Source organism: Wyeomyia smithii, chromosome 3, assembly GCF_029784165.1.
Source record: "Wyeomyia smithii strain HCP4-BCI-WySm-NY-G18 chromosome 3, ASM2978416v1, whole genome shotgun sequence".
Classification (NCBI taxonomy): Eukaryota; Metazoa; Arthropoda; class Insecta; order Diptera; family Culicidae; genus Wyeomyia; species Wyeomyia smithii.
Genome location: NC_073696.1, coordinates 123296776 through 123320649, shown reverse-complemented (window position 1 = coordinate 123320649; position 23874 = coordinate 123296776). Strand labels below are relative to the sequence as shown.

Below are 23874 nucleotides of genomic sequence, written 5' to 3'. Positions count from 1 at the left end.
TCAATATGCTTATTAGCAGGAAAAATTTCTTTCGCTGGAATTTTCATTTCTTGTAGTGATTTTCGATGTTTCATCGTTTCATATATATGTTATCTTCCAAATCCGGTTTCTATGGTTGAATGTCCTCTTTAAATACATATATAACACCATGAATTGACAACTTATTAGACATTGAATTAGGTGGTGCCGCTGGAGTTGGAGGCTCCATAATAAATTTCAACGAATTTATGAATTTGAAAACCAAGACACTGGAATGACACAACGTTCTAAATGAATACGAAAAGATGCGGAGGGCGACGACTGTTCTTTGTTTTTTTCTTACAAAGCAAAATATGTGCTTTACTTTTGTATGCAAACGAGTGCGAAGCAAAAGCAATCTTCAAACGGGCTATTGTTAGCCGGAGTTTGATGGTATGAATTTGCTGCTAGTGTTTGACACTTCAAGCAGTTTAGCGAATTTCATGATCATAAATTGAAAAGGGCTGAATGTTTTTCAATATTGCTTTTTAATTTGCAGAAAGTGATAAAGTTTGACATAATTAAAATTTCATAAAGATTTGTTTACTGTTTTCTTGTTTAACGCTTATTTTATAACTTTTCATTGATAAATTTTGTGATTTTTGCCCAAATTTATATTTAATCCTTACGGATTGAGTACGATATCATAAATTTTCATTAACGGGGTATCATGGTTATGATTAAAATTAATCCTGGATAAAATTTCAACTTCAAAAATAAAAACAAAAGAAATCCGCTATCGCTTTTTTCACTATAGTGACAATTTGCGCAGTTTTGCGCTACAGCGGACAGTATGCATTTGAAAGCTTACGTTTTTACCTAAATTTTGAATGTAGTCACAACCGTGGCAAACTGCGGCAACAAAACTTTTAAGCTACTCTTCTACAAAAAATCACGTTTTTTCAAATTTTTTTTGGTGTCAGGCCTACTATAACCAAATTTTACAATATTTAATGAAAAGGGTTTGTTTTGCATAATATTTACAACAACTTTTCCTTTGACTTCAAAAAAATCCTACAGAGCGTTTCAAGTAATGTACTTTTTTTCAAAAAAAAAAAGACAAAAAACGTCAATTCGCCAAGCTTTGAAAAGTCATAAAAAATTCAGACTTCATTATATTGTGCCCAAATTTTGGATTTAGACACTTGAATGTTATAGCAATAAAGGAAAAATATTATGAAATAGCTAACGAAAAAAAAATTTTTGGCTGATGGCCAGCAATTCCCCACTGTGCCTAGGTAGGTTTTTCGATAGAAACGTCGTGTTCGGTAATCGATAATGGTTGTGGTATTCATAGGAGACTGTATGATGAACTGTGATATGAATTGTAAGTTTTTTATATGATATTACCCAAGTTATTGAAATGTTTTTGTTTTCTGTCCCGTCGTAATAAAGATTTTTTGTACTCTGTGAGACATGATGATGCAGAACTACTGTTTGTCAATCATTATGAATTTCCTTAAATTGCAATATGTAATTGTTAAATTAAATAATTCATTTTTTTATGTACTACTGTTAAATATTTAAATTTTACTCCGAGCGGGTTATAGAATTTCTGTAGATTGTTTGCTTGTGTTTCTAAGAAATATTTTGTTACTATCAAAAGCAGGAACGAAAAATAAGTCATAACAAAATCATATGTTTCCATAAATTTCTAAAATATATCAATGTTCAAATAAACAATATTTCATCATTTAAAAAATAGGCCGTAGGGTAGGGAACCTAAAGTTTGTAGGAAGGTGCCTAAACAGCTTATGCAGCCTTCTGTGTACTGAGACGAAATACTCGATATTTGTAAAACTGAAATACAAACACAAGTATATTAACTTTTTCATTGTCTTTTTCTCTGTCAGCATTTGATTTCAGATTATAAAACTCATTTGGAAAAATATAACAACAATCATTTGAAGTTTCAAATCGAGAGACACTATTTCAGTCACTCCGAACCTATTTTGAGCAGTTTGCATCCGTTTTGCAAAATATTTACTTCAGCATTCAAATTGCGCCTGAATGACGACATAAATTGAAATTTTTGTTATATTTTAGTTGATGTTTTTATAAAGATTTCTCTGCGATAAACGGTGTTTTATATGTTCGTAAGACAGTTAAATAATCTGAGTTTCTGAGTCGCACTCATTACTTCATAGGAATTTCTGTACGCATATTTTCTTTTTTCAGATAAATCTTAATATCATCTCTTCCACACTACGTGTTTAACCCTCTATTCCCCAAATTATTTTTAAACGGACCTCGTAAAAATCACTATGAATCTTTATAAACATTTTTTAAGTATTTATTGAAGCTTTTTATAGGTTCAACTGACCGTCTATAGGTGGCACTGGGCACAAGAGGGTTAACGATTTACTTTCAGAAGTGTCATCTCCTCTTGTTTAATTATTCGCATCCTATTTGATGAATCGAACACTTTGTGTGAAAACACTAAACAGAGACTCAGTTTCAGCACAGTTTACAAACGTCTCTGAAGTAGGGCGAGGCTCTGGCAGCACGGCTAGCACGGTCAGTACGTGTGAATTTCCTGCTCAGTAAATGTTTACATTTCAAGTGTTTTTTCATCAGTTGTTTTGCTGAAAATAGTGTGTTTGGTGTGAGTAGTGGCTGCAGGCTGTAGAGGTGCTCGAATATGTAACAATTTCGATGGATTCAGTAAGATAAGTACAAACTATTGTTTCGATTTTGTTATGCGTTGCTATCCGAGCTAATACCTAGTAATAAATATTCGATGCCCTAGCTTACGCCGCACTGAAAGTGCTAGAAAATTTCGCGTGTGTGGGTGGCAATATCGGGTTTTTTCCTGCTGTTTTTTCGATCTTCGTCATACTCTCTTTATGCTTTTGCTTATGAATTGCTAGGGTAGAGTAGACAATATTTACTGTTCCATATTTTCTGTTAAAATTTTATACATGAATTGAGTTCTGAAACGTCTTATACAATAGACTATAGCCGTGTAAGGTCGTTTCTGTTTCGTTCAACCTGTGGATCGTCGCATCTCGGTGCTCTGATTTTCCACTTTTTTACGATAACGTTCGTGGTTGTGGTAGATGCGTGAACGTGCCGGTGTTGCACGAAACCCCGCCTGACTGTAAGGAAGTGGCCGGCGCCGTTATTGGTCTTTAAAAAATCGGGTCATTAAATGATGCACGGTGAGAAGGAATTACCACTCCCAGTCGTTCTTTTAGTTGTTTCTTCGTGCATCTTGAGTGGCTAGGACCCAATATGGAGTAGCAAACATTGATATGTTCAGTCAGAATTAGGCTAAGCTAAGCAAAGTTTACAAGCGTCTCTGGGGTACCACAAGGTAACCTTCTTGAACCGCTTATTTCCATATTATTCCTCAACGTAAATTGTACGCCGATGACTCAAACTTTTTTAAGTTGGATAAATTACTGCGGACTGCGTTGAGTTTCAACGACTAGTGGATGTTTCCAGTCAATGGTGTTCCAGAAACTCTCAAGCTCAAGCTTTATTTAGCTTCTAGGTGAATTCGATGCCCCAGAAATTCTCGACCACTTGGATGTATGTGCCCCCGAATGATCCCTCAGATCCGGGTCCCTGTTGATCTTTTCCAAAGGCAACGTGCAATACGCTTTAGATGATTTTTTACAAATTATACAATTAAATTGCATGGATAAAAATTGATAAAATTTTGGGTAAAATTATTTAGAGTGTGCTGTTTATATGTACCAAATTTTGTCACAATCTGTTAAGTAGTGTCCGAAATGGCTTTCAAACAACAAGTGCTTCGATAAAAAAATATAAGCGCGGTCATGGATACTTCAGGCCCACTGGTGAATCGAGAAACAGATCGCGAAACAGAGATGGATCCGTTCGACTGTATTCCGTGTGATAAAATCGCTCCAAGAGACCTAGACGACCCAACGGCGAGCTGGCAGCGAAGTAAAGTGACGACGACCGACCCCGTGAAGGTAAGGAAGCTGAAGAATTAATTCAAGCGCAATCCGAACCTTTCGGCTCGGGAGATGACCATGCAGGTCGATTCGTCCAGTTCTGGTTCGTCCAGCAGACAATGAAGCGAGCCGGACTTCAAGTCTTCAAGGTAAGAATGACACCTAACAGAACCGATAAACATAATTCGGTTGCCAGGAACCAGTACCAGGAAGGTGTATCGCAAGTGGTTGTTGCAACTAAAACGCATCGAAATGGATGATGAGACGTACATTGAAATGGACGTCAAGAAGAAGGTCGACAAATTTGCCAAATTTGGTGTGGTAGGCGACCTGTGGGTGCGGCAAATTTAGCAAGCTGTACATAACAATCGGCACCATCAAAGAACAAATATATTAAGAGGAAGGCCTTTAGAAGCGCCTGCTGCCCTTCCTCTAGTCCCATGAAGATTGCACTCTGTTTTGGCCGGATCTGCAATCGTGCCATCCCGCGAAACCAGTAATGGAGTGGTTTGAAGCCAACGATGATGCTTTTGTGCCGAAGAAGGCAAATCCGCGAAACTCGCCAATACTTCACCTAATAAAAAAATCATGAGCGATTTTCCAGGATGAGGACAAACTCCAGAAAACGGGTAAAGTCTTCTTGAAACGACCAGGATATGAAGAGAGAGTGGCTGAGAGTGTATATGAGAAATGTCATGTGTGAAGTGTTGACGGGTAGCGTTAGGTCTAAGGTGCGGGTATTCAGCTTAGGAGGTTGAAAAAAAACCTCTGCGAAAACATAGCTAATATGTGTTTATTTATTCTCTGAGTCTGCGAGTATGTAATGTATCCGACTTAAGATGAATTTGAAGGTCATTTTTATCTGTTGCATTTTCACGATTTTTTACCACTTCAATTCCACTGCTCTGCGGTTAATACCGAGGATAGCAATATTATCCACAAAGTCAAGGAGTATATAGATTTTAATACAATGGTGCCGCTTCTTTACACGCCAACTCTCCGTAGTATACCCTCTAAAAAATATTAAGCAACAGATTCGAGAGCCTGTCACATTCCCGCAGACTGTCCGAAATCAGTTTGTCCTCAGCCCAAACTCTAACGATGAACTGATGGATTGCACGCAATAACTGATTGCTCCCAATCGTTTTTTCCTGCTACCTTGTGATTTTTAGCTCTTTACAAGCTTCCCTGACCTCGTCCCAGCTTGGCGAACCAACAGTTTGTCCAATCTCCTCTATTTTTTTTTGTTCCGTCGACGGCTATATCCTCTACGCGATTCAACAACACCTCGAAAAGTTGTTCACAACGCGTGGACACCAGTGTCTTATCGGTTATCTGGTTCCCTTCCCTGTCGTGACAGGTATAGTGCGGTTTTTGAATCCGTTTCACACTTTATAGAAACTACTAGTGTCACTCCTGGTGAGTGTGTTCCTAATGTTTTCGCAGTGCTCACGATTATTGTGATGGTGGAATATCTTTTTGGTCGCTCTAGCTTCTCGATATTTCTCCCTCATCTGTGGAGAAATCGACTCACCGAAGCTTTTGTCTCTTGTGAACTGTCGAGCTTCACAACGCGCTCTGCGTTCAACTGGATTTTTGCAGACCCCAAGTGGTCCAATAAGGCACAAAGTGGAACTTAATTCCATAGCGCCTTTCACCTTCATCCTAGCTTAATAAAGTATTCGAAGCAAGTGTTTATATGAATGACCCGCATAATCACAAATTGTCAAAAAGTATCAAAAGTTGACTATACTAAAAAAAAAAACAGTAACTTTTTTGTGTTAAGAGATAGAAGAATAGTTTATTCAGCAAAGTTGTAGAAGATTCAAAAATATGAAACTTTGTTGAACAAATTAAAATTCTATCTTCTTTCGGTACAAAGTTATGAAGTATATTACATGGAACTTACTTAAAAGTTAGTTTTTTGTTCTTAACTTTTGTTAGTTGCATTTTACACGAAAGTATTGTTGGAATCGTTACGGCATACAAAACACATATTTTTGCCAAAGGTCATATATCTCCAGGACTTTTCCTTACAAAGTCATATCATATTTTAGCTTATTTTTTTGATAAATTCAAGAACGTATAGGTCAAAAAGGGGCAAGTGGAAACATGATGTCAATTCTTTTCCTTGAAGTTAAGCTGAAGTACTATAAACTCCTTCAGGTTCCATTTGTCTCAATCCACCCATATTAGAGTATGGCGAGCATATGTTACAGTAGGTTTTCATATATCAAATATACTAACTTTTTTGTGTTAAGAGATAGAGGAATGGTTTATTCGGCAAAGTTTTAGAACGTGCAAAAATAAGAAATTTAGCTGAATAAATGGAATTCCTATCTTCATTGGGAACAGAGTTACAGCGTATAATATATGAAAGTTTCTTAAAAGTTAGTTTTTTGTACTTAACTTTTGTTAGTTACGTTTTACAAGAAAACGTTGTTCTAAAGAAGCATTTGGGCATACAAAACACACGTTTTTGTTGAAGCCCACACATCTCCAGGACTTTTCCTCACAAAGTTATAGCACATTTCAGAATATTTTTACGATAATTTTAACAACGTATAGAATAAAGATTAGGTGGATTGGGACAGATGGAACTTATTACAGTTCTGAGCACTCGAGCTAAACTTCGAGAAAATGTATTAACATCATGATTCTACTTGCCCCTTTTTACTTTATACGTTTTTAAAATTTATCGAAAAAACAAGTTGAAACATGCTATAATTTTGTAAGGAAATATTCTGGAGATGTGTGGCCTTCAACAAAAATGTGTGTTTTGTATGCCCGAATGCTTCTTTAGAACAACGTTTTCTTGTAAAACGTAACTAACAAAAGCTAAGTACAAAAAACTAACTTTTAAGAAACTTTCATATAATATACGCTGTAACTCTGTTCCCAATGAAGATAGGAATTCCATTTATTCAGCTAAATTTCTTATTTTTGTACGTTCTAAAACTTTGCCGAATAAACCATTCCTCTATCTTTTAACACAGAAAAGTTAGTATTTTGATTTTTAAAACCTACTGTAACATATGCTCGCCGTACTCTAATATGGGTGGATTGGGACAAATGGAACCTGAAGGAATTTATAGTACTTCAGCCTAACTTCAAGCAAAAGTATTGACTTCATGATTCCACTTGCACCTTTTTAACCTATACGTTCTTGAAGTTATCGAAAAAATAAGCTAAAATATGATATGGCTTTGTAAGGAAAAGTCCTGGAGATATATGGCCTTTGGCAAAAATGTGTGTTTTATGTGTCCTAACAATTCCTCTGTACAATGCTTTCGTGTAAAATGCAACTAACAAAAGTTAAGTACAAAAAACTAACTTTTAAGTAAGTTCCATGTAATATACTTCATAACTTTGTACCGAAAGAAGATAGAATTTTCATTTGTTCAACAAAGTTTCATATTTCTGAATCTTCTACAACTTTTCTGAATAAACTATTCTTCTATCTCAAAAAATTTATTGTTTATTTTTAGTATAGTAAACTTCTCATACTTTTTGATAATTTGCGATTATGCGGGTCTTTCATACAAACACTTGCTCCGAATATTTTATTAAGCGAGGATGAAGGTGAAAGGCGCTATGGAATTAAGTTCCACTTTTTGCCTTATTGGAACACTGTGCACTGTGCGTTGTACATTGATTGGAATCGAAACATTAACCGACCGTCGGAATGCCAACCAAGCAGTTTTTGGAGCCAAAATTTTGCAATCCGAGATTGACAGTCCCGCATTACTTGGTCAACTTCAAATCTACGCATCTCAACGCATTCTAAGGTCTAAACAATGGTTACGATAAACTTTCAAGCCACACCGTTAATGGCGACAACGACCCTATGATTAGTGTGAGCAGACGATTCCAAGACGTGTACCAGTTGTTCGATTTAATTATTTCAACAAAAACCTTCTATCAGCGCATTCGCAGCAGCTTGTGAAATTTGTTAAATTTTACATTAGATCATTAAGACCATGTTAAGTCTGATGATTTTATACAATAAACAAGATAAACAAGATAATCCTAAGTAATAAGTAAAAAAACTGCATTCCATGTATCAGCCGTTCGCTTCGAATCAAACGCTGTTTAACGCCGCCCAATATGAGCAAACAGACGCGTATGGAAACCTTTCTCAGTGAGAATGCGACTGAAGTTACTTCCGAAGTTTAGACTTGATCCTCTCCTCCTTTGCAAGACCTTTGACGATTCTTTCATGGCTACCTTGCACTCAAGGCCGGATTTTGGATTGCGCGGTGGGCCCGGGGGCCAGGTAGCTTGTGGTAGGGATAGGTGACCGGCTCACGAGCCAAGGCTCTTCGAGCACACTTAAACTTCGCCCGAAACCGAAGTGTATCGAAACAACACGAACTGTCAACGCACATAAATCATTGTGAACTATGAGCCGTTCACATGAGTCGAGTCGCAACGGTAAGTGAGCGGGTCCGAGCCGCTCTTTAAAAAAGACCGTTTTCCCTAACCCTACCTTAAGAGGGCCCCATTTTTAGTTGTCAAAATTTCAATAAGGCGTCTTACACAAATTACGCATGAAGGGGGGTTGAGTCTACGTTACTTATCGTTACGTAGGGGGGAGGGGGGGGATTAATAGAGACAGTTACGTAACTGTGATGTTTACTCGAAATTGAAAATTTCTGAGGGGGATCAGGCTGTTTAGCGTTACGTAATTTCATGGGGAAGTCATATCGAACGTTACTTATCGTTACATAGGGGAGGAGGGGGTCTGAAATCTAGATTTTTAGCGTTACGTAATTTGTGTACGACGCCTAAAGGAATATGTCATACAAAACTATAAGTTATAGGAAGGTTATTGAAGAAATTTCTGGATTTTTATTTTTTTGTATTTAGTCATGAGCCATGAGAAGTGAACTTTTGTTGTAGCCCCCAAAGTGTGTGTGGACAATGAATCCGACAATGCTTGAACTGTTCACTTCAATCAGGGGTTCGGAAATGTTGCGTGACACGGAACTTCATGATGAAAATGTCAGCGAAACGGCTGATCGAACTGTCAAAATTCACGGTAAATGAGAAGGACTTCTTCCCATCCCATACAATAGTTACTCTTTCCAATACAGCAATGGTTAGTTTCACTCATATTCAGCTAAAATAGTTACTTCAGTGATCATTTTGTTGTAAAATACTTAGTGATTCAGGTGACAAATTTTCTGATCTTACGGATAAGAAAAATTCACAAAACGTTCAAATTCCTCCATAATAAATTTACTTCGTAATCACTGGCAAAATGTTTATTGGCAATGTTTTCTTTGAAAATAACGGAACAATTTTCCTTTTCTATTTTCATTTCGCCGAAGTTACATCAAACGACCAAAAACAGCGGCGACTGAAACAACAATTGAAATTGCAATTGCCGGCAGCCGCAAAAGTCGATTGACAAGAATTCGAGCGGTAAGTGAAAAAAGTATTGAAAACGCCATCACTTTGTTTTCTGTTCTTTTTTTTACTTTAGCTTCCAGCAACCTGCAATTCCTAAACTTCCATTATCTCACGTATCGTTGATGTGTTCTTTTTATTCCAACTACGTTTAAGAGACGGTAAAGTGGTGTCTGGTTGTAGAACGATTTTTTTACACTTCCCGCGTGCTGACGCGTATTCGAGAGACTTAAACTCTTTAATCATCGAGTTCGCACTTACAAGGAAGCTTCTGTTTCCAGCCAAGGAACGTGTGATCAATCCAACATCGTCACATCATCTTGTGGGTGGTAAAACACCAAGACGAAAATCACCAGGAGGCTTCGTTTTACTTCTCATTTGCGCAAATGGAAAATAATTTTCTACCATTGTTGTCCCGGTGGGTGGCATAGGATGGAGCACTAAGAGGGAGAGATTCTTTCTTGATGGGTTTGGATTTCTTTTTTCTTGTTTTCTCACCTGAATGAAACTGTCGTTCGCTGCTTCGTAGTTAGGTACGTTTCCGCGTTTTCTTTTCTTTGCTGCAGCCATGCAGCACATTATTTATCTTTGTTTGCCTTTTAGCTAGGTTTCCTTGCAGCTCTTGGAGCGAGTGCATAAGACGACTTGAAAGTTATTGTCCGGATTAGTGCGTTGCGTCGGCAAAGTTTTCTTGTTGAGTATTTCTGCATTTGATGCATATATCTTCGAATTGACTATTAAGGAACTATAACTCATAATGAGGAAACCAACACCAACCGAGTATAATGATAATTTCACAAGTCACAAGATAAACAAATGATAATCTGCTTCCGGCTTAGAGCTCTGCACTTTCCGCATTCAACAAGGGAAGCAGAAAATTTTGCCCACCACAGCAGGCATTATCTCCTGCTTTGTAGAGAAAGAGCACTGAAAGGATTGCTAGAAGAAAAAAGGCAGGGAAGCCCCGACAGCCAAGAAGCGCCCGTTATACAACACATAGTGATTTTTCATTTTAAATGAGAGCAATTTGTTATCCTGATGAGGATAATGTGGATTTGTTATCCCGCAGTCGGCGTTGAAGATTATTCCGGCAACCCGTCAGCCAGGGAGCGGCATTATGCAGTGTTGAAAGAAGTTCGCCGTTCACCTTTCACCGAGGATCGGGGAGCACATTTCGGGACGGGTTTAGTTGAATGAGAAAATGGGATTTCGGAGGAGAGCCTACATATGTGCGGGGAGATTAAAAATGATCCGGAAAATGTTCTGTTCTGTTCGTTACTTTGCAATGGAAACCGGAATGGCGCGGTGGATTCGGGAAACGATGGAGACGCAGAGCAGCTTACGTAAGATGCGGTCCCTTATATTTCGTTTGTTCTTACCTGGCATGCTGGGGTCCCACGTTGCCGATGTCGTGGGCTGAACTGGCTGTTATCTGCGAATCGTTGATAGCTCCGGATTCCATCCCTAATGGATTTTTGCATTTCTCTGTAATTAGAAGCGACGCCGCCGACGATCGATCAGCGTGGTGTAGAGAGAAAGAAATCGATTAGTTTAGGCTCATTAGAGGCAGGGCGTCGGTAAACGCGATTCTTATTTATTTAAAAGACACAGAAAATAATGATGAGTTTAATATTTGGTTATTTATTTTTAATGGGGGGAATATATTACTCTCAGTGACAGTTCAAGTTAATTTCAAACGCATAACAATCGAATTTGATGAAACTCATTTCTACCATTAAATGCTAGGAAATAGAACTGTTTTACTTCTCTTAGATTTCCATGGTATTTTGTTGGTTTTTTGGTTTAAGGTTTTTTGGTTATCAGAAAGCTTTTTAATCAAGAAAAGAGTAAGATTTAATAATTTGTCTTTCAGCATTTTAATCGCATTTGCAGTTTTTCAAGCTATGATATTTACAGCAATTATTTAAACCACGTCGCTTGGAAAGGTGTCTACGACAAAAGTTATGCTTGATAAAAAACTCCAGCCTCTTAACATACTACTTAATTTTTGTTCAGTTCAGTTCAACAAATTCACCAACATTGATTCAATGGCCGAGATTGTTTTTGTTTTCGTCAACAAGTCCATCAAATCAACCTTAAGTAAGCTGCTAATAGTAAACCATTGAAAGTTTTTCAAATTTATTTAACTTCATTATTTGTAAATTAACTAACGCAAGCTAAACATCCCAACCGTCGTCGTTTTCATCGGTTTTTCCACAACTTTCGCACAACGCCTCTCAAGTTCCAACCCATCAGAAGAATCAACTTTTGTTCATCTTCTGTACCGGATACGCCTTTTTCTTCCATGCTAGATGAATCGAACCGGGGCAGTGGACAACTTTATCGAAACAAAGTCGAGAGTCTGTGTCTTGACCGAGTCCAAGAATTTTCTATCTGTCTCTCTCTCTCTCCATGTGGAAGTGAGTGAATTACTTTGATAGCACTCGTTTCGGTGAGGCGCTTATCGAATTTGTAATTTTTCTCACGAGAAAGGACAAAGGAAACAAGATAGAACAATGAGCGGAGGGGTGATGCAGGCGGTTCGAAAACGACCAGCTGACAAAGTGATTGAAAGTTACAGCCGGAGTGGGCAGGCGGTCGGTATGAAGTTGTGTGGACAAAGTTGAGGAAAAGTTACTCCTTCGAGACAGTTCCCACGAAACTTTGAAACGGTGCGGAGGTGGGCTTCAATTGAGTCAGTGATAGCAGTTTGCCACTGACTGATTGAACTTCCAGCCCAGCCCCAGCTCAGCCTGCACAGAAAGCTAGCATCGATTTTTAATGCCAATGCTTATAAATAAGTAATGAGTCAGAATGTTTGAGGCACCAACTGACAGAGTTGAATCATTATAAATTAAAAGATTTGTGCAACACCGGATTCGATTCAATTCATACTCTAATTTTCAGATCCAGTTTTTAATTAAATTTACTCCTTTCGAGTTCAGAATCCAGGAACCTGTCTGTCGTGAGTCTCGAAAAGAGCATAGAAGTGAATTCTTACACACCCACAGACCTGTGCCTTAGAGGACAAGACCTGCTGGTGATGGCAAATACGCTACAAGAGCTCATATAACGTCCGTAACCTCAACAACAACAACACCAACAATCAGCAATAAGAAAGGGTATTCAAGAAATGCTAATCGAGTATTCGAGACAAAAAGTGAACTTGGCTCAGCAACGATGGCAGGAAAGGAGCACGAGGAGTAGGATGAACTTCACCAGCTCAAAACTATTTCTTCGGACGAGTCTGCAGCTTGTTGCCGTCTCATCCGTGCTGCTCGTGCCTAGCAGAAGGTTCGTTTCTTACCCATCAAGCCTTAAATTAAATTAAATTTATGATGCTGCACATAAATATAAATTTCAACCCATGCCCGAGCGTTCCCGCATCGACTGACATCGAAAATATGAGATTCTTGGAATACGCATCGGTTAGCACTTTTCTCATGGTCTCGAGATTGCAATTGCACACCATCGCCATCCGGGCGGCTCGGATCAGAGTCGGATGAAGTGAGCTTTGAAAAGACCTGTAATTACACACTTTAAATAACTGCATCGCACATTGCAGATAGGCATGCCGACCGAGCGTTAGAATGGCTCGAAATGTTGTCGGGTTTAAACTTTAAGTGAAAGGGGAAATTTTGATGTTGCATCTCATATGTTTTTATTCCGTAACTAAAAACAAGCAAGAAATATTGTTTCGTAATTGTTCAACAATTTGTAAGGAATACAAAACAACACACATAAATTGTCGGCCTATCTCTTGATTTTCCTACAGCAAAACAAACATCACCAAGGACATGTTGACTTACGGGCCTTCTATCGATGTGCTTTCGTATGGAGGATTTTATACTCAGGCCGGCAGACTCTCTGATATGTGTGTAAGAACTTGACCTGGTCTGCACGACACTGGAAATGGTGACTACCCCTGAATTAGTTGCACAAGAACAGAGTAAAAGGTTATTTTATTGAATCAATTACTTAAGGAGGAATACTTTGTTATTAATTCCGAGATATCCTGCAATCAAGTAAGATAATTATACATTAGTTTGGCCGCAATTTAGAATAATTACTGTTGCATTTTTAAAGTCCTCGTCCGCTGCGTGTTTGCTAATTCGATTTAAGCACATTATTAATTGCTATTATTTTCCTTGAAAAGTAAATTTTTTAGATCATGCAATCTTCAATTATTAAAATTTACGGTGTTATTTATATGTTGACTGTTGAACTGCAAACAATGTTGCGATTTCTTTAAACGTTTTCAATGTAAATGTAACATTAGATATTTGTTGCTAGCAACTATCCAAAATTTAATTTCTCATCATTCTGATCCTACATATAATCAGCCGGTTTTCCGAAATACAATTTGTCCTCGGAGAAATCAGGCATCGTAGTATGTTGTCTCTTAATAAATCCATAAGGTAGATAATTAGGACAATTGTTACACTTGATATTCATAAATAAACGAACTGTAAGTTTCTCGAACTTAATCTTCGCCATTCATGATTTTTTTTCAAATCTAACTGGCTGAAACATCTCAGGCCTACTAATGAAAATCCGAAAATGCTGTTTCAATCTTCGATAGAGTCTTCACCAGAATAATGCACATGTTGTAGCGGTTATTTAACATTCCGATGCTAGTTTTGTAGTACTGCGCATCAAGTTCTTCAAAATAGTCGTTTGTTTCCAACTCTACCTTCTTATTCGAGTGGAATCGCTTGCCAGAGAGTCACATTTTTAATCGAGGAAACAGAAAAAAGTCGCTCGAGGCAAAATCAGGCGAATACAGGAGGCTGAAGCCAGTTTGCCAACGAGCAAAACCCTTGATTAAAGTATCTTCATCATATGTGGCCATTTTATCTCGAATTTAACGTCCAATCGATTTAATAGTTTACAATAATATTGTTTGTTGATTGTTATTATTTATATTATGTGTTCAAGGTAGTCAATGATTATTATGCCTTGCGAATCTCAAAACATCTGGCCAACACTTCACTTTTCTGACTAATTGCTGCATTCTTGAGCGCTCCGGACGATTCTTACTAGCAAAAAACACTTCGCCGGTTGGACTTAGGAGTGTAGTGGAGGAGTGTAGTGGTGCATGTTTCATTTATTGGCACGAATCGCCACAACAATTCCTTTCTGTTACACGTAATTAATGTCAAAATCCTCGTCAAATGTTTGACACGCTGATGTTTTTGTTCAAATGTAAGTATTGAAGTAAAACTAAGACAATTTAATTAATTCTATTCGTTATTGATTATACGTCATCCCCCGCCCCCGCTAACAATTTTATTCAAATTTTGTGGGGTCAGTTTCTACAGTAAATATTCTAGTTATGAAAGTTTGAGTTGTTTCACTACTCCAGCCACAAGCCGAAAAACTGGAAAACATGAGGTAAATGAACTAAACTCGTGGATGATAAAAGCATAATCAACTCCAGACTGTATCAAAGAAAAACACGACCACGTTCCCTAAAACCAGTAAATCACGAACCTCGTAGTAGAGTAGAGTAGTAGTAGGAGTAGTAGAGTAGTAGAGTAGTAATTGCCCGAACTTCTGATCGTATTATCCAGAAACATGTTCCGAAACACTGTTTCAGCGGGAATATCGAAATTTATATAATGTACCGAGAAACATTTCATCGAAATATTTCAACACCCATCGTCAGACAATCAATCGTCGATCAAATCGATATCGTTGTTCTGGCGTTTAGTCTAAAGCCTGTATTACACTCTTTGTCTAATGGCCAAATATTTGACCTTCTGACATAATGGTCAAATTTATTTGACATCATGGTTGTTGTTTGCCCGTGTTTGCCCCATGTTAAAATTGGAGAGTGACAAACAATTATCTTCGACCAAATATTTATCTGTCAAAAAGTGCCAAATATTTGACGCTTGGTCAAAGAGTGTAATACAGGCTTAAGGCGCATGCGCAAATTCGCATGCTATGCGAAGTGCAACTAGATCGACAATCGCTTTTGTCAGTGGCACTTTCAAATAATTATAAATTGTTGATAAAAAGTAATGTTCAACCTTTCAAAACGAATTGTTTCTGTCGCTTGATTTTTTTCAGAAGTAGAACGCAATGTTTCACCATGAAATTTGACGCGCACGTAGAACTTTGTAATAAAAGCATCAAATGGTTGATCTAATATTGTTTCGTATTTTTTAGTAATTATTCGAAGCGCCATAGTCACCCTTTTTTTTTCTTTATTGATCCTAATATAAATCAGCGTCGTTCTGCAATACAGTCAGGTTTTTTTTTACGCGGATTTTTCAATTAACGCGTTTTTTTTTTACGCGGATTTTTGAATTAACGTGGTTTTTTTACGCGGATTTTGGAATTAACGCGGTTTTTTTTACGCGATACCGCGCTAATTCAAAAAAATGTTCACGAATTTTCGAATTAACGTGGGTTTGGAACCAGAAACGTTTAAGTGTTTATCTAGTAAAAGACATAGTCCAAAAAATACACTCCGCCCACCGAAAGATCCGGAATGACCGTCAAAGAGGACAATTAAATACTTTTTTTCTAAAGCCCTTCTTGCTGGACTACTTTACGCGGATTTTTTAAAAAACGTGTTTTTTTACGCGGATTTTTGAATTAACGCGGTGATTAGTTAGCAATTATAACTTGAAAATAACCTATTTTCAACGTATTTTTACCATATTGGTACTCGAGATGCATTTTGTATCTTCAGTTCAGCTTGCTTTCGTGAAGTTATATAATACTTCATATTGTACCAGTACTTGTTTTAGTAGCCTTTATTTTTTGCGCTTTTTATTTATTTATTTATTTATTATTTATTATATATTTTCTGGTGATAGAGACGTCATGGAAAAGGTAATGTCAACTGAAATCTATAACTGAAGGTTGTGTTAGAGGAGTTATCTCAACTGTTCCATAACAACGTGCGTTACTTGGGTAGTATCGTCATGTTGATTTGTACTGATATTGATAATGTTTTTCAGAAGGTTGCTCTCGTTGAAACAGTGCAACCAGCAATCTATGCTGATAATTTGAGTACTGACTAGATTAAAGAAAATATCAACTGATCGGTACACTTTCATGAATCCGGTCATTTAAAAATATCATTGAATCATTAACATTAAGATTGTTCAAAACATTTTGCATTTATCTATGACTCTGGTTTCATTCTTATGCATATGATTACACGTTACTGGCACCAGTGTCACTAAGTTGTGTGAAGGAACATGGATTGCTGAAGGTTGTTTTGGATGCAGAGTATTATTAGGGATAAGCAGGTCGTTCATATGAACCGGCGCACGAAAATGAAGCACGATTTTTCGAGCGCCCCGAAATGATCGTTCTCCCGAAACTGATGTTTACCGGATCATCACGATTCTCGTGTATATAATATATATTCTGATTCCAATCTATGTCAATGTATTCGCAGTACAGCTGTTGCGTTATGCATTTTACACATTTATTTTGCGATTTCAGTGCAAAATTTATGCGAATCGGGAAGATACATTGATTGTGCAAGATCATAAATTTTGCGTGTGTAATGTTGGATACAAAAAACCAACTAGACTTTTTTCAATATTTTTTTTTGAAAAATAATAGAAACTATTGATAATAATACATTCTAATAGCTAATAGATGACATTGATTTTAAGCCATTTATCGATGCTCAGGAAGCAATTTTTTTCACACTTGGTCGTACTGTAATGTAAAACGAACAGTAAAAACCTCGGTTGTGGAAAGGTGAAAACAATGTTTCATCATTTTTTTCTTGATTAGAAAAATATAAGACCACGTCATGGAAATCAAGCAGAAGAAAAATTAGGACCTAGGTCCGGTCCATAATCGGTTTAATTATTAACCAATGGTTAAATTATTATACGCAAAGTTTTTCCGTATTACCTAATTAGCAATAACGTGAAATGACTCTTTAGGTAACAAAAGTGTTAGTAGGATAGAAGCGCCAACATCGCAATTATCCTGTACACTGAACTGTTTTGGTGCAATTCGTTCATTGAAAACTCAAGGAATTTTCATAGCTCTGCACACTCCCACGTGTACCTAACATGACAACTGGTCACAACTGTTTGCTGGATTTTGTTAACCTAAATTTTGTTTATTTCTATTCATTTTTCCGTTTGTGAACGATATAATCACGATGATAGGTGTAGTAATTTTTTTTGTCATATTTGTGAATCAATGTTTCGGGTGAGATAGGCCGGAATTTCCCTCTAGCTGTGGAAAAGTGGTGTGTTGAGTGCTGGCTTCGACGTTTCGGTGGGATTGTTTTGGTCGGCAGCGGAAGCAGCCATTGCGGGAATCATTTAGTTTAGCGTCGATCTCGATACGGGACACACGTCGCGTTTTTTGTGCCCGTTTTTAACTTTATTTTTTGCAATTGGTGTCCCGTTTTTTGTGTAGTTTACAGTAAAGGTTGTTCCATTGCTAAGTCTAGTGAGGGTTGTTCCGCTGGCCCGGGAGTTGTGTGCTACGTTTTATGTTGGCTCGCCGGTGGTAAGCAGTGTTCGCTATTTAGGCTAAGTGACATGAAACCACCTGACTTCTAAACACTTCACGGCTGGCAAATTATGCGTCAGAGCATGCCCTATTGCTGGTATCGCTGGGTCGGCTAGCTACCAGGTAATCAATGATATCGCGGATAAAGAACAAAAAACAAGAACCTTCACTTTACTTATTAATTTATTATTATTATTTATTGAATTTCGTCATCCGACTACACGTCTAAATGATATTTGATGTTTGGACTGGGAAAAGCCACCTTGAGCAAACTTATGTCTTCACTCAAAGCGGCATAAAAACCCAGTATCTTTTAGTACAACACAATCACAAGATAAAACTATTAGATTATAACAATACAGAATACTTAACAAGTGAACAAATACAGTTAAAAGACTAAATCAATATCACGTCGGTTATATTCTAAAGCCATCTGCCGAATTGGCTCATGCAGTCCGTTGGTGCGAGTGACCTAACCCGTAGTAGCTGATTGTTCCGTTGCGGTCGGAGTGGGCAATGTAACTGAAGAAGCGATAGAACGGTAGGGCGGTCATAAACGCCCAATAGTATTCTATGGGCGGTGTTTGCTAATATATCCTTGCAACGTTGTTCGAGCGGCGCTAAGCCAATCAGTAGACACAGTTCTTCATAGGGCGGTCGAGCTTCAGGGTTTCTTCATGGTAGCATACAGCAAATTTTCCGAATAAAACATTTCTGTATACGCTCCAAACGGTTAGTCCAGAACTCATAGTGTGGATTCCAAACTACACAGCTAGCTTCGAGGATAGAACGTACTAAAGAGCAATAGAGAGCACGCAGAGTTCCGGGATCAATGAACTCTCGTCCAATTCTGAATATAATTCCCAGCTGTCGATTCTCCTTGTTAATAATCGTCATATAGTGTTGTCTAAACGTCAAATGAGAATCCAACACCACGCCAAGGTCAGTTACAATGTCGCTGCGTCTTAAATACGTATCTCCAATGCAGTAATCATAAACCAGAGGCTGTTTTTTGCGACTGAAGCTGATAACAGAGCGTTTTGAGATGCTGATTGTCATACAGTTAGATTCGAACCGTGTACTGCGCAGTTCCTTGTAGCTGCGGGCCAGTCTCCATGCGCACTACCAATAGCCCCACAGGGGGGGTTCGAACCTCGGTTTCACTCACTGCACAGCACACGGACGCCTAGTGTCTCAAAAAGCTCACGAGTTTGCGAGTCTGCTTCCTTTTGAATCCTCAGAAAGGCCGCCAGTTCCCTTCAATGGTTTTGCGCCTAATTCAAATCTTCTTTTTTGAAGCAGTTTGCGTTATGCAGAATCCAGCCTCATCAACCAAACAGCGATTTATATTGTTGCAGCGGCATTTGTCCATAGCTAATGTGCTCATGTTCTGTACTGGAGGGAAACATGAAGGCTCTAAACATACAAATAAAAATTACATCAAATAAAAACTAGGAATTGTAGCCAACGGTTACAGACAAGGAGCGAAGAAACCACCACGCCGAAGCCTGCTTCAGAAGCAGTTGGGAACGCATCAGCCCCTCCGAAGTCTGCTGCTGGAGCAACACAGAAACGGCCCAGGACGTTCCAATCCGGATAAAAGCAGCCAACGCTTTGCTTTGCTAACATATCAAAAGCATGTTTGTCTATAAATTCTCAGAAAGAAATTATAAGTACGTAGTTCATTATTCTTAACAAATTGAATGAATCACTTCACCATATTCATTCCTATCGAGCAAACTATTGAGAAATCATATTTATTCCACTACCACTGCATCGTGAAAATCGCATGTACTCGAACATATTCGCAGCACTACGAAGAAGAAGAACCGGACACCCTCACGCCAAGGGTAAAAACTGAATTAGGTTTCATATCCAGCAGCGTGTTCTATGTCAGAGGGCGGGCGGTTCGGTTAGACCTCGTCCAAACACTAGGCATCAGTTCTAAATAACCCCGCTGAGAGTGGAGCATTATGGTAAAGCAATACGTCCGGTTCAGTGGCACCAATATCAGAGAACTGCTAAAACAGCAAGAAAATTCCTACGGTAGTCACTTCCGAACGCTCCATTAGAACGAACGAGGAAGGCAACTGCGATACCCGGGCGTTCCTATGAAAATCAGAGAGAACGGCTTTTCATGTGGTTTCTGGCTGTGTGTGTGTATGAATGTAAATGCACGTCCTCATCGGAAAGCGATCCTTGTCAGCTGCAAAATACTCTCACCTCCAAAAAAAACCTCCTACCCGATTCTGCTAACGGAATTTTGTTTCATTCCATACAAAACGGAAACCATCTTTGTACAGCCTCAACCCGTCAAGCACTGATTGTTGTGTAAGTTCAACAGCATTGTACAGGCTCGTAGTCGGTTTCTGTTTATGCTGTTATTCCTCTACCAGTCCACTACTCTAGCTGACTACGTCTCTGTGTAGTTCTGTAGCAGTAGCTACGGGGAAAACCAATTTTGAAAATATGCTTAATTTCCTTTATTGTTTTCCATTATATTCCACACAACGGGATGCCTTCAATCTCGGGGCCACGTCGGTGTCGTCGGCAGAGCAAAGCCCCGAAACAGGCTCGGTTGGATCGAGGTGGAATAACAGCTGATAGAAATACAAAATGCTCAAAATACTTCCTTTTTCGCAGCTAGCAGTAGCTAGCATGATGTTTTGTTGGTGCACTTGCTTGAAACCCCCCAATCACGGTAACTCGGTAGTTCAAACCGGAGCCGGATGCAGTTTCTTATTCGTGTGGAGTTGTGTTTTCAACTTTCCACAAATTTCATAAACACATGGCTTGCAGTGAACTATGGCTATGTGGCATGCTATATGAGTATTTGCTTCCTGTCAACCCGCCGCGTGAACAGAGCCGACCGGCTCGTTTTCACATTATCACTAGCTACATCCGTAAAAATCCTTTTTGGAAACAAAAATAAATTCTCTAACAGAATATTCACGTTTCGCTACTTCCGGCCTACTGACTTTCAAACTAGGTGCCAGGGAGTCAACATAGGGAAGGAGGTAAGCTGTTGGAAAAACTTACCGCAGTTTAGCTTAACCGGGTGTTCTGCATTGAAGGAACAAGTGCACTAGTAGGGAGGTGTCTACAGCGAGAAGACAGACGAGCAAACCGTACTCACACCACAACGACGCAAACAACTACTTTAACGCCGGTCAGCACCAGCTACAACAACAACAGCAACTGTTGTTGGTTTGTTCGAGCACAGTCTGACCCATTATCCGACTAATGGGGAAAACAGAAGACACTTCCCGCATATAATAGCAACGACGCGATGGAGTAAAGCACAAGCGGAGCCCGGTTGGAAGCGACCAGCACACGCACACACTTTCGCTTGGTTCGACGGCGCGGCGGATCGGTAGAAAAGCAGCGGTCAGTTAGTTCATTGCAAGTATGTGGAGATGAAAATATGTGAATAATGTGCAACAAAATTACAGCATCTGACCATCGATGCACAACAAAGAATGCAGTCTGGATGCTAGCGAAAATTTGCGATGGAGGGTGAAGGTTGTAAAACATGCTGAATCTAACTGCTAAAAAGTAATGTTTTTAAATTAAATTTTCAGAAAAAAGTAAACGTAACCAAACCCTATAGCAGGGCTGCCATTACTTTGTTATTTCTTTCTGCTTGTATGATTTGTGCATATTTTTACAAAATTACTGCTCAGATAGGCAACGCGTTAAAGGGCGGGATGGAAGAAATGAGCTTAAATATAATCAGTACTCTAAAGCAAAGAGGCGATGATTTTGATAAATTTATTAGTGGAAAAATGGATATTATGACTAGTTCATTTTTAGAAAATAAACGTAGACAGGAGTTAGTTGAAATGGGCGATAATGTGTCGGATTCTGATAGTTTGAATCGGAATGTGGCAAAAAAGACTAAAAAACGTAAATTAAATGATGATGGTAATTGCGCGAATAACGAAACAGAAGTTTTAACTTTTGCGAGTGTAGTTCGTGGTAATATAAAAAAACGTAAGGCTGGTCCAGTCATTGTGATCAAGCCAAAAGAGTCCTCCCAGAGTAGTGAAGCTACAAGGGAATTTTTAAAGTCGAATTTAGATCCGAAGACCCACAAAATAAGTAACTTTAGAAACGGGAAAGATGGCTCAGTTATTGTTGAGTGTGCAACAAATGATAACATAGAGATCGTGAAAAGTGGTATTGAAAACAACCTTGGTGAAAGCTACACAGCTGTTGTACCCGTTCCCCCGGTGCCAAGATTAAAAGTAATGGGTATGAGTGATCAGTATTCTCCTGACGCCTTCATTGACCTTTTAAAGAGTCAAAACGAGGCGGTTTCTATCGATAGTATCAAGGTTATTAGTATGTACGAAAATCCACGTTTCAAATATAACAAGTTCAACGTGGTAATTGAAGTCGATAAAAAGTCGTATAATGGTTTGTTGACCGCGAAAAAAGTGAATGTTGGGTGGGATCGGTGCCACATCATTCCAGCGATTAACATTTTGAGATGCTTCAAATGTGGAGAATTTGGGCACAAGAGCACAGAATGTAAAAACGATGAAAAGTGCTCCTTGTGTAGCGGGCAACACAAGACATCTGAATGTTCTTCCACTGTATCGAAATGCATTAACTGTTTAAAATTTAATAAAGAACGCAAAATGAATTTGGACGTTAACCACGCAGCATCTAGCTCGGAATGCTCAGTTTACAAGAAATTGTATGAGCAAAAAAAAAGCAGCCTGCGTTTCGATAAATAGCAACCAAGTTCCAAGTGGAATGTGAATCAATTCGATATGATGTATTTGAATATTGCAGGGTTATCTACAAACTACGTTGCTTTGCGACAGATTGTAGAGGAAAAGCGTCCATTTTTGGTATTTTTATCAGAAACTCACATTGTAGATATTGATGCGTTCGACCAATACTCTATACCGGGATACAAAATAGCTGCTTGTTGCTCGCATTCCAGACACACTGGCGGTGTTGCTATTTATGCACAGGAATCAATTCGATTCAATCTTCGCCACAACGAAGCAATTGATGGAAACTGGTTCTTGGGCATTACGGTGGAAGGTGGCATGAAGATGGGTAATTATGGTGTTGTTTATCATTCTCCCAGTTCAAGTGACCAGCGTTTTATGGAGATTTTGGAAACTTGGTTCGAAGTTTTTGTGGATTGTAGTAAATTTAACCTTATTACCGGAGATTTTAACATGAATTGGCGCGATAACCTCAATTCAAATCATTTGAAGCGCTTAGCCGAATTTTGCAATTTGAAACAAATAATCAATGAGTATACCCGTATTTCCAGACATAGTAGGACTTTGATTGACCACGTTTATACTAATTTTGACTCCGTTTCTGCAATGGTGAGTCCCAATTTAAAAGTTACCGATCATGAAACGATTGTTATAAATAATTGTGGTACGGGAAGTAAAATAAATCAAGTGAAATTTAAGTGCTGGAAAAATTACTCGAAACAAAAGGTTTCGGAGCTTGTTGCAAGAAACTTGGACTTTTCCCTATCTCGTAGCCTTGATGATAAAGCAACTATTTTGAACAATGTTTTAAAAAACTGTACTAATCAGTTAGTCAAACAAAAGAATGTTGTTGTTAAGAACTCGAACAACTGGTACAATCTAAATCTTTTGCGCCTCAGGCGAAAAAGAGACAAATTGTACAAGAAGTTTTGTAGAACAACAAATGATAATGATTGGTACAATTATACAGTTGCTAGGAATATATATTCACAATCTCTGAACAAAACACGGAGCGAATATATACAGGGGAAAATTGATCAACATAAAAACAACAGCAAAGAGTTATGGAGAATACTGAAGTCATTACTGAAACCTTGCAATTTTAATCCGCGGTCCATAACTTTTGATGGCATTGAAGAACATTCTGAAGCAACAATTGCAGGTAAGTTCAATGATTATTTCATCGAAAGTGTTTCATTGATCAATAAATCAATTGAATTGGTTAATGAACCGAATGAAATAAAACGGCCGTATAATGTTAATTGTAG

General features: G+C 38.3%; 1 protein-coding gene across 4 annotated transcripts in view; it reads right to left on the bottom strand.

The window, feature by feature from the left end:
- The window catches only part of LOC129731596 (discoidin domain-containing receptor 2), a 682978-nt gene that overhangs the window by 294559 nt on the left and 364545 nt on the right, over nt 1-23874 (bottom strand). For all 4 annotated transcript variants that reach the window (XR_008729043.1, XM_055691707.1, XM_055691706.1 and 1 more), the window contains one exon: nt 10736-10841. Coding sequence is in view for 3 of the 4 variants with exons in the window: in XM_055691707.1 (XP_055547682.1) it covers nt 10736-10841 (106 nt within the window). In the remaining variant the exon portion in view is untranslated. The remainder of the gene's footprint in view (nt 1-10735; nt 10842-23874) is intronic.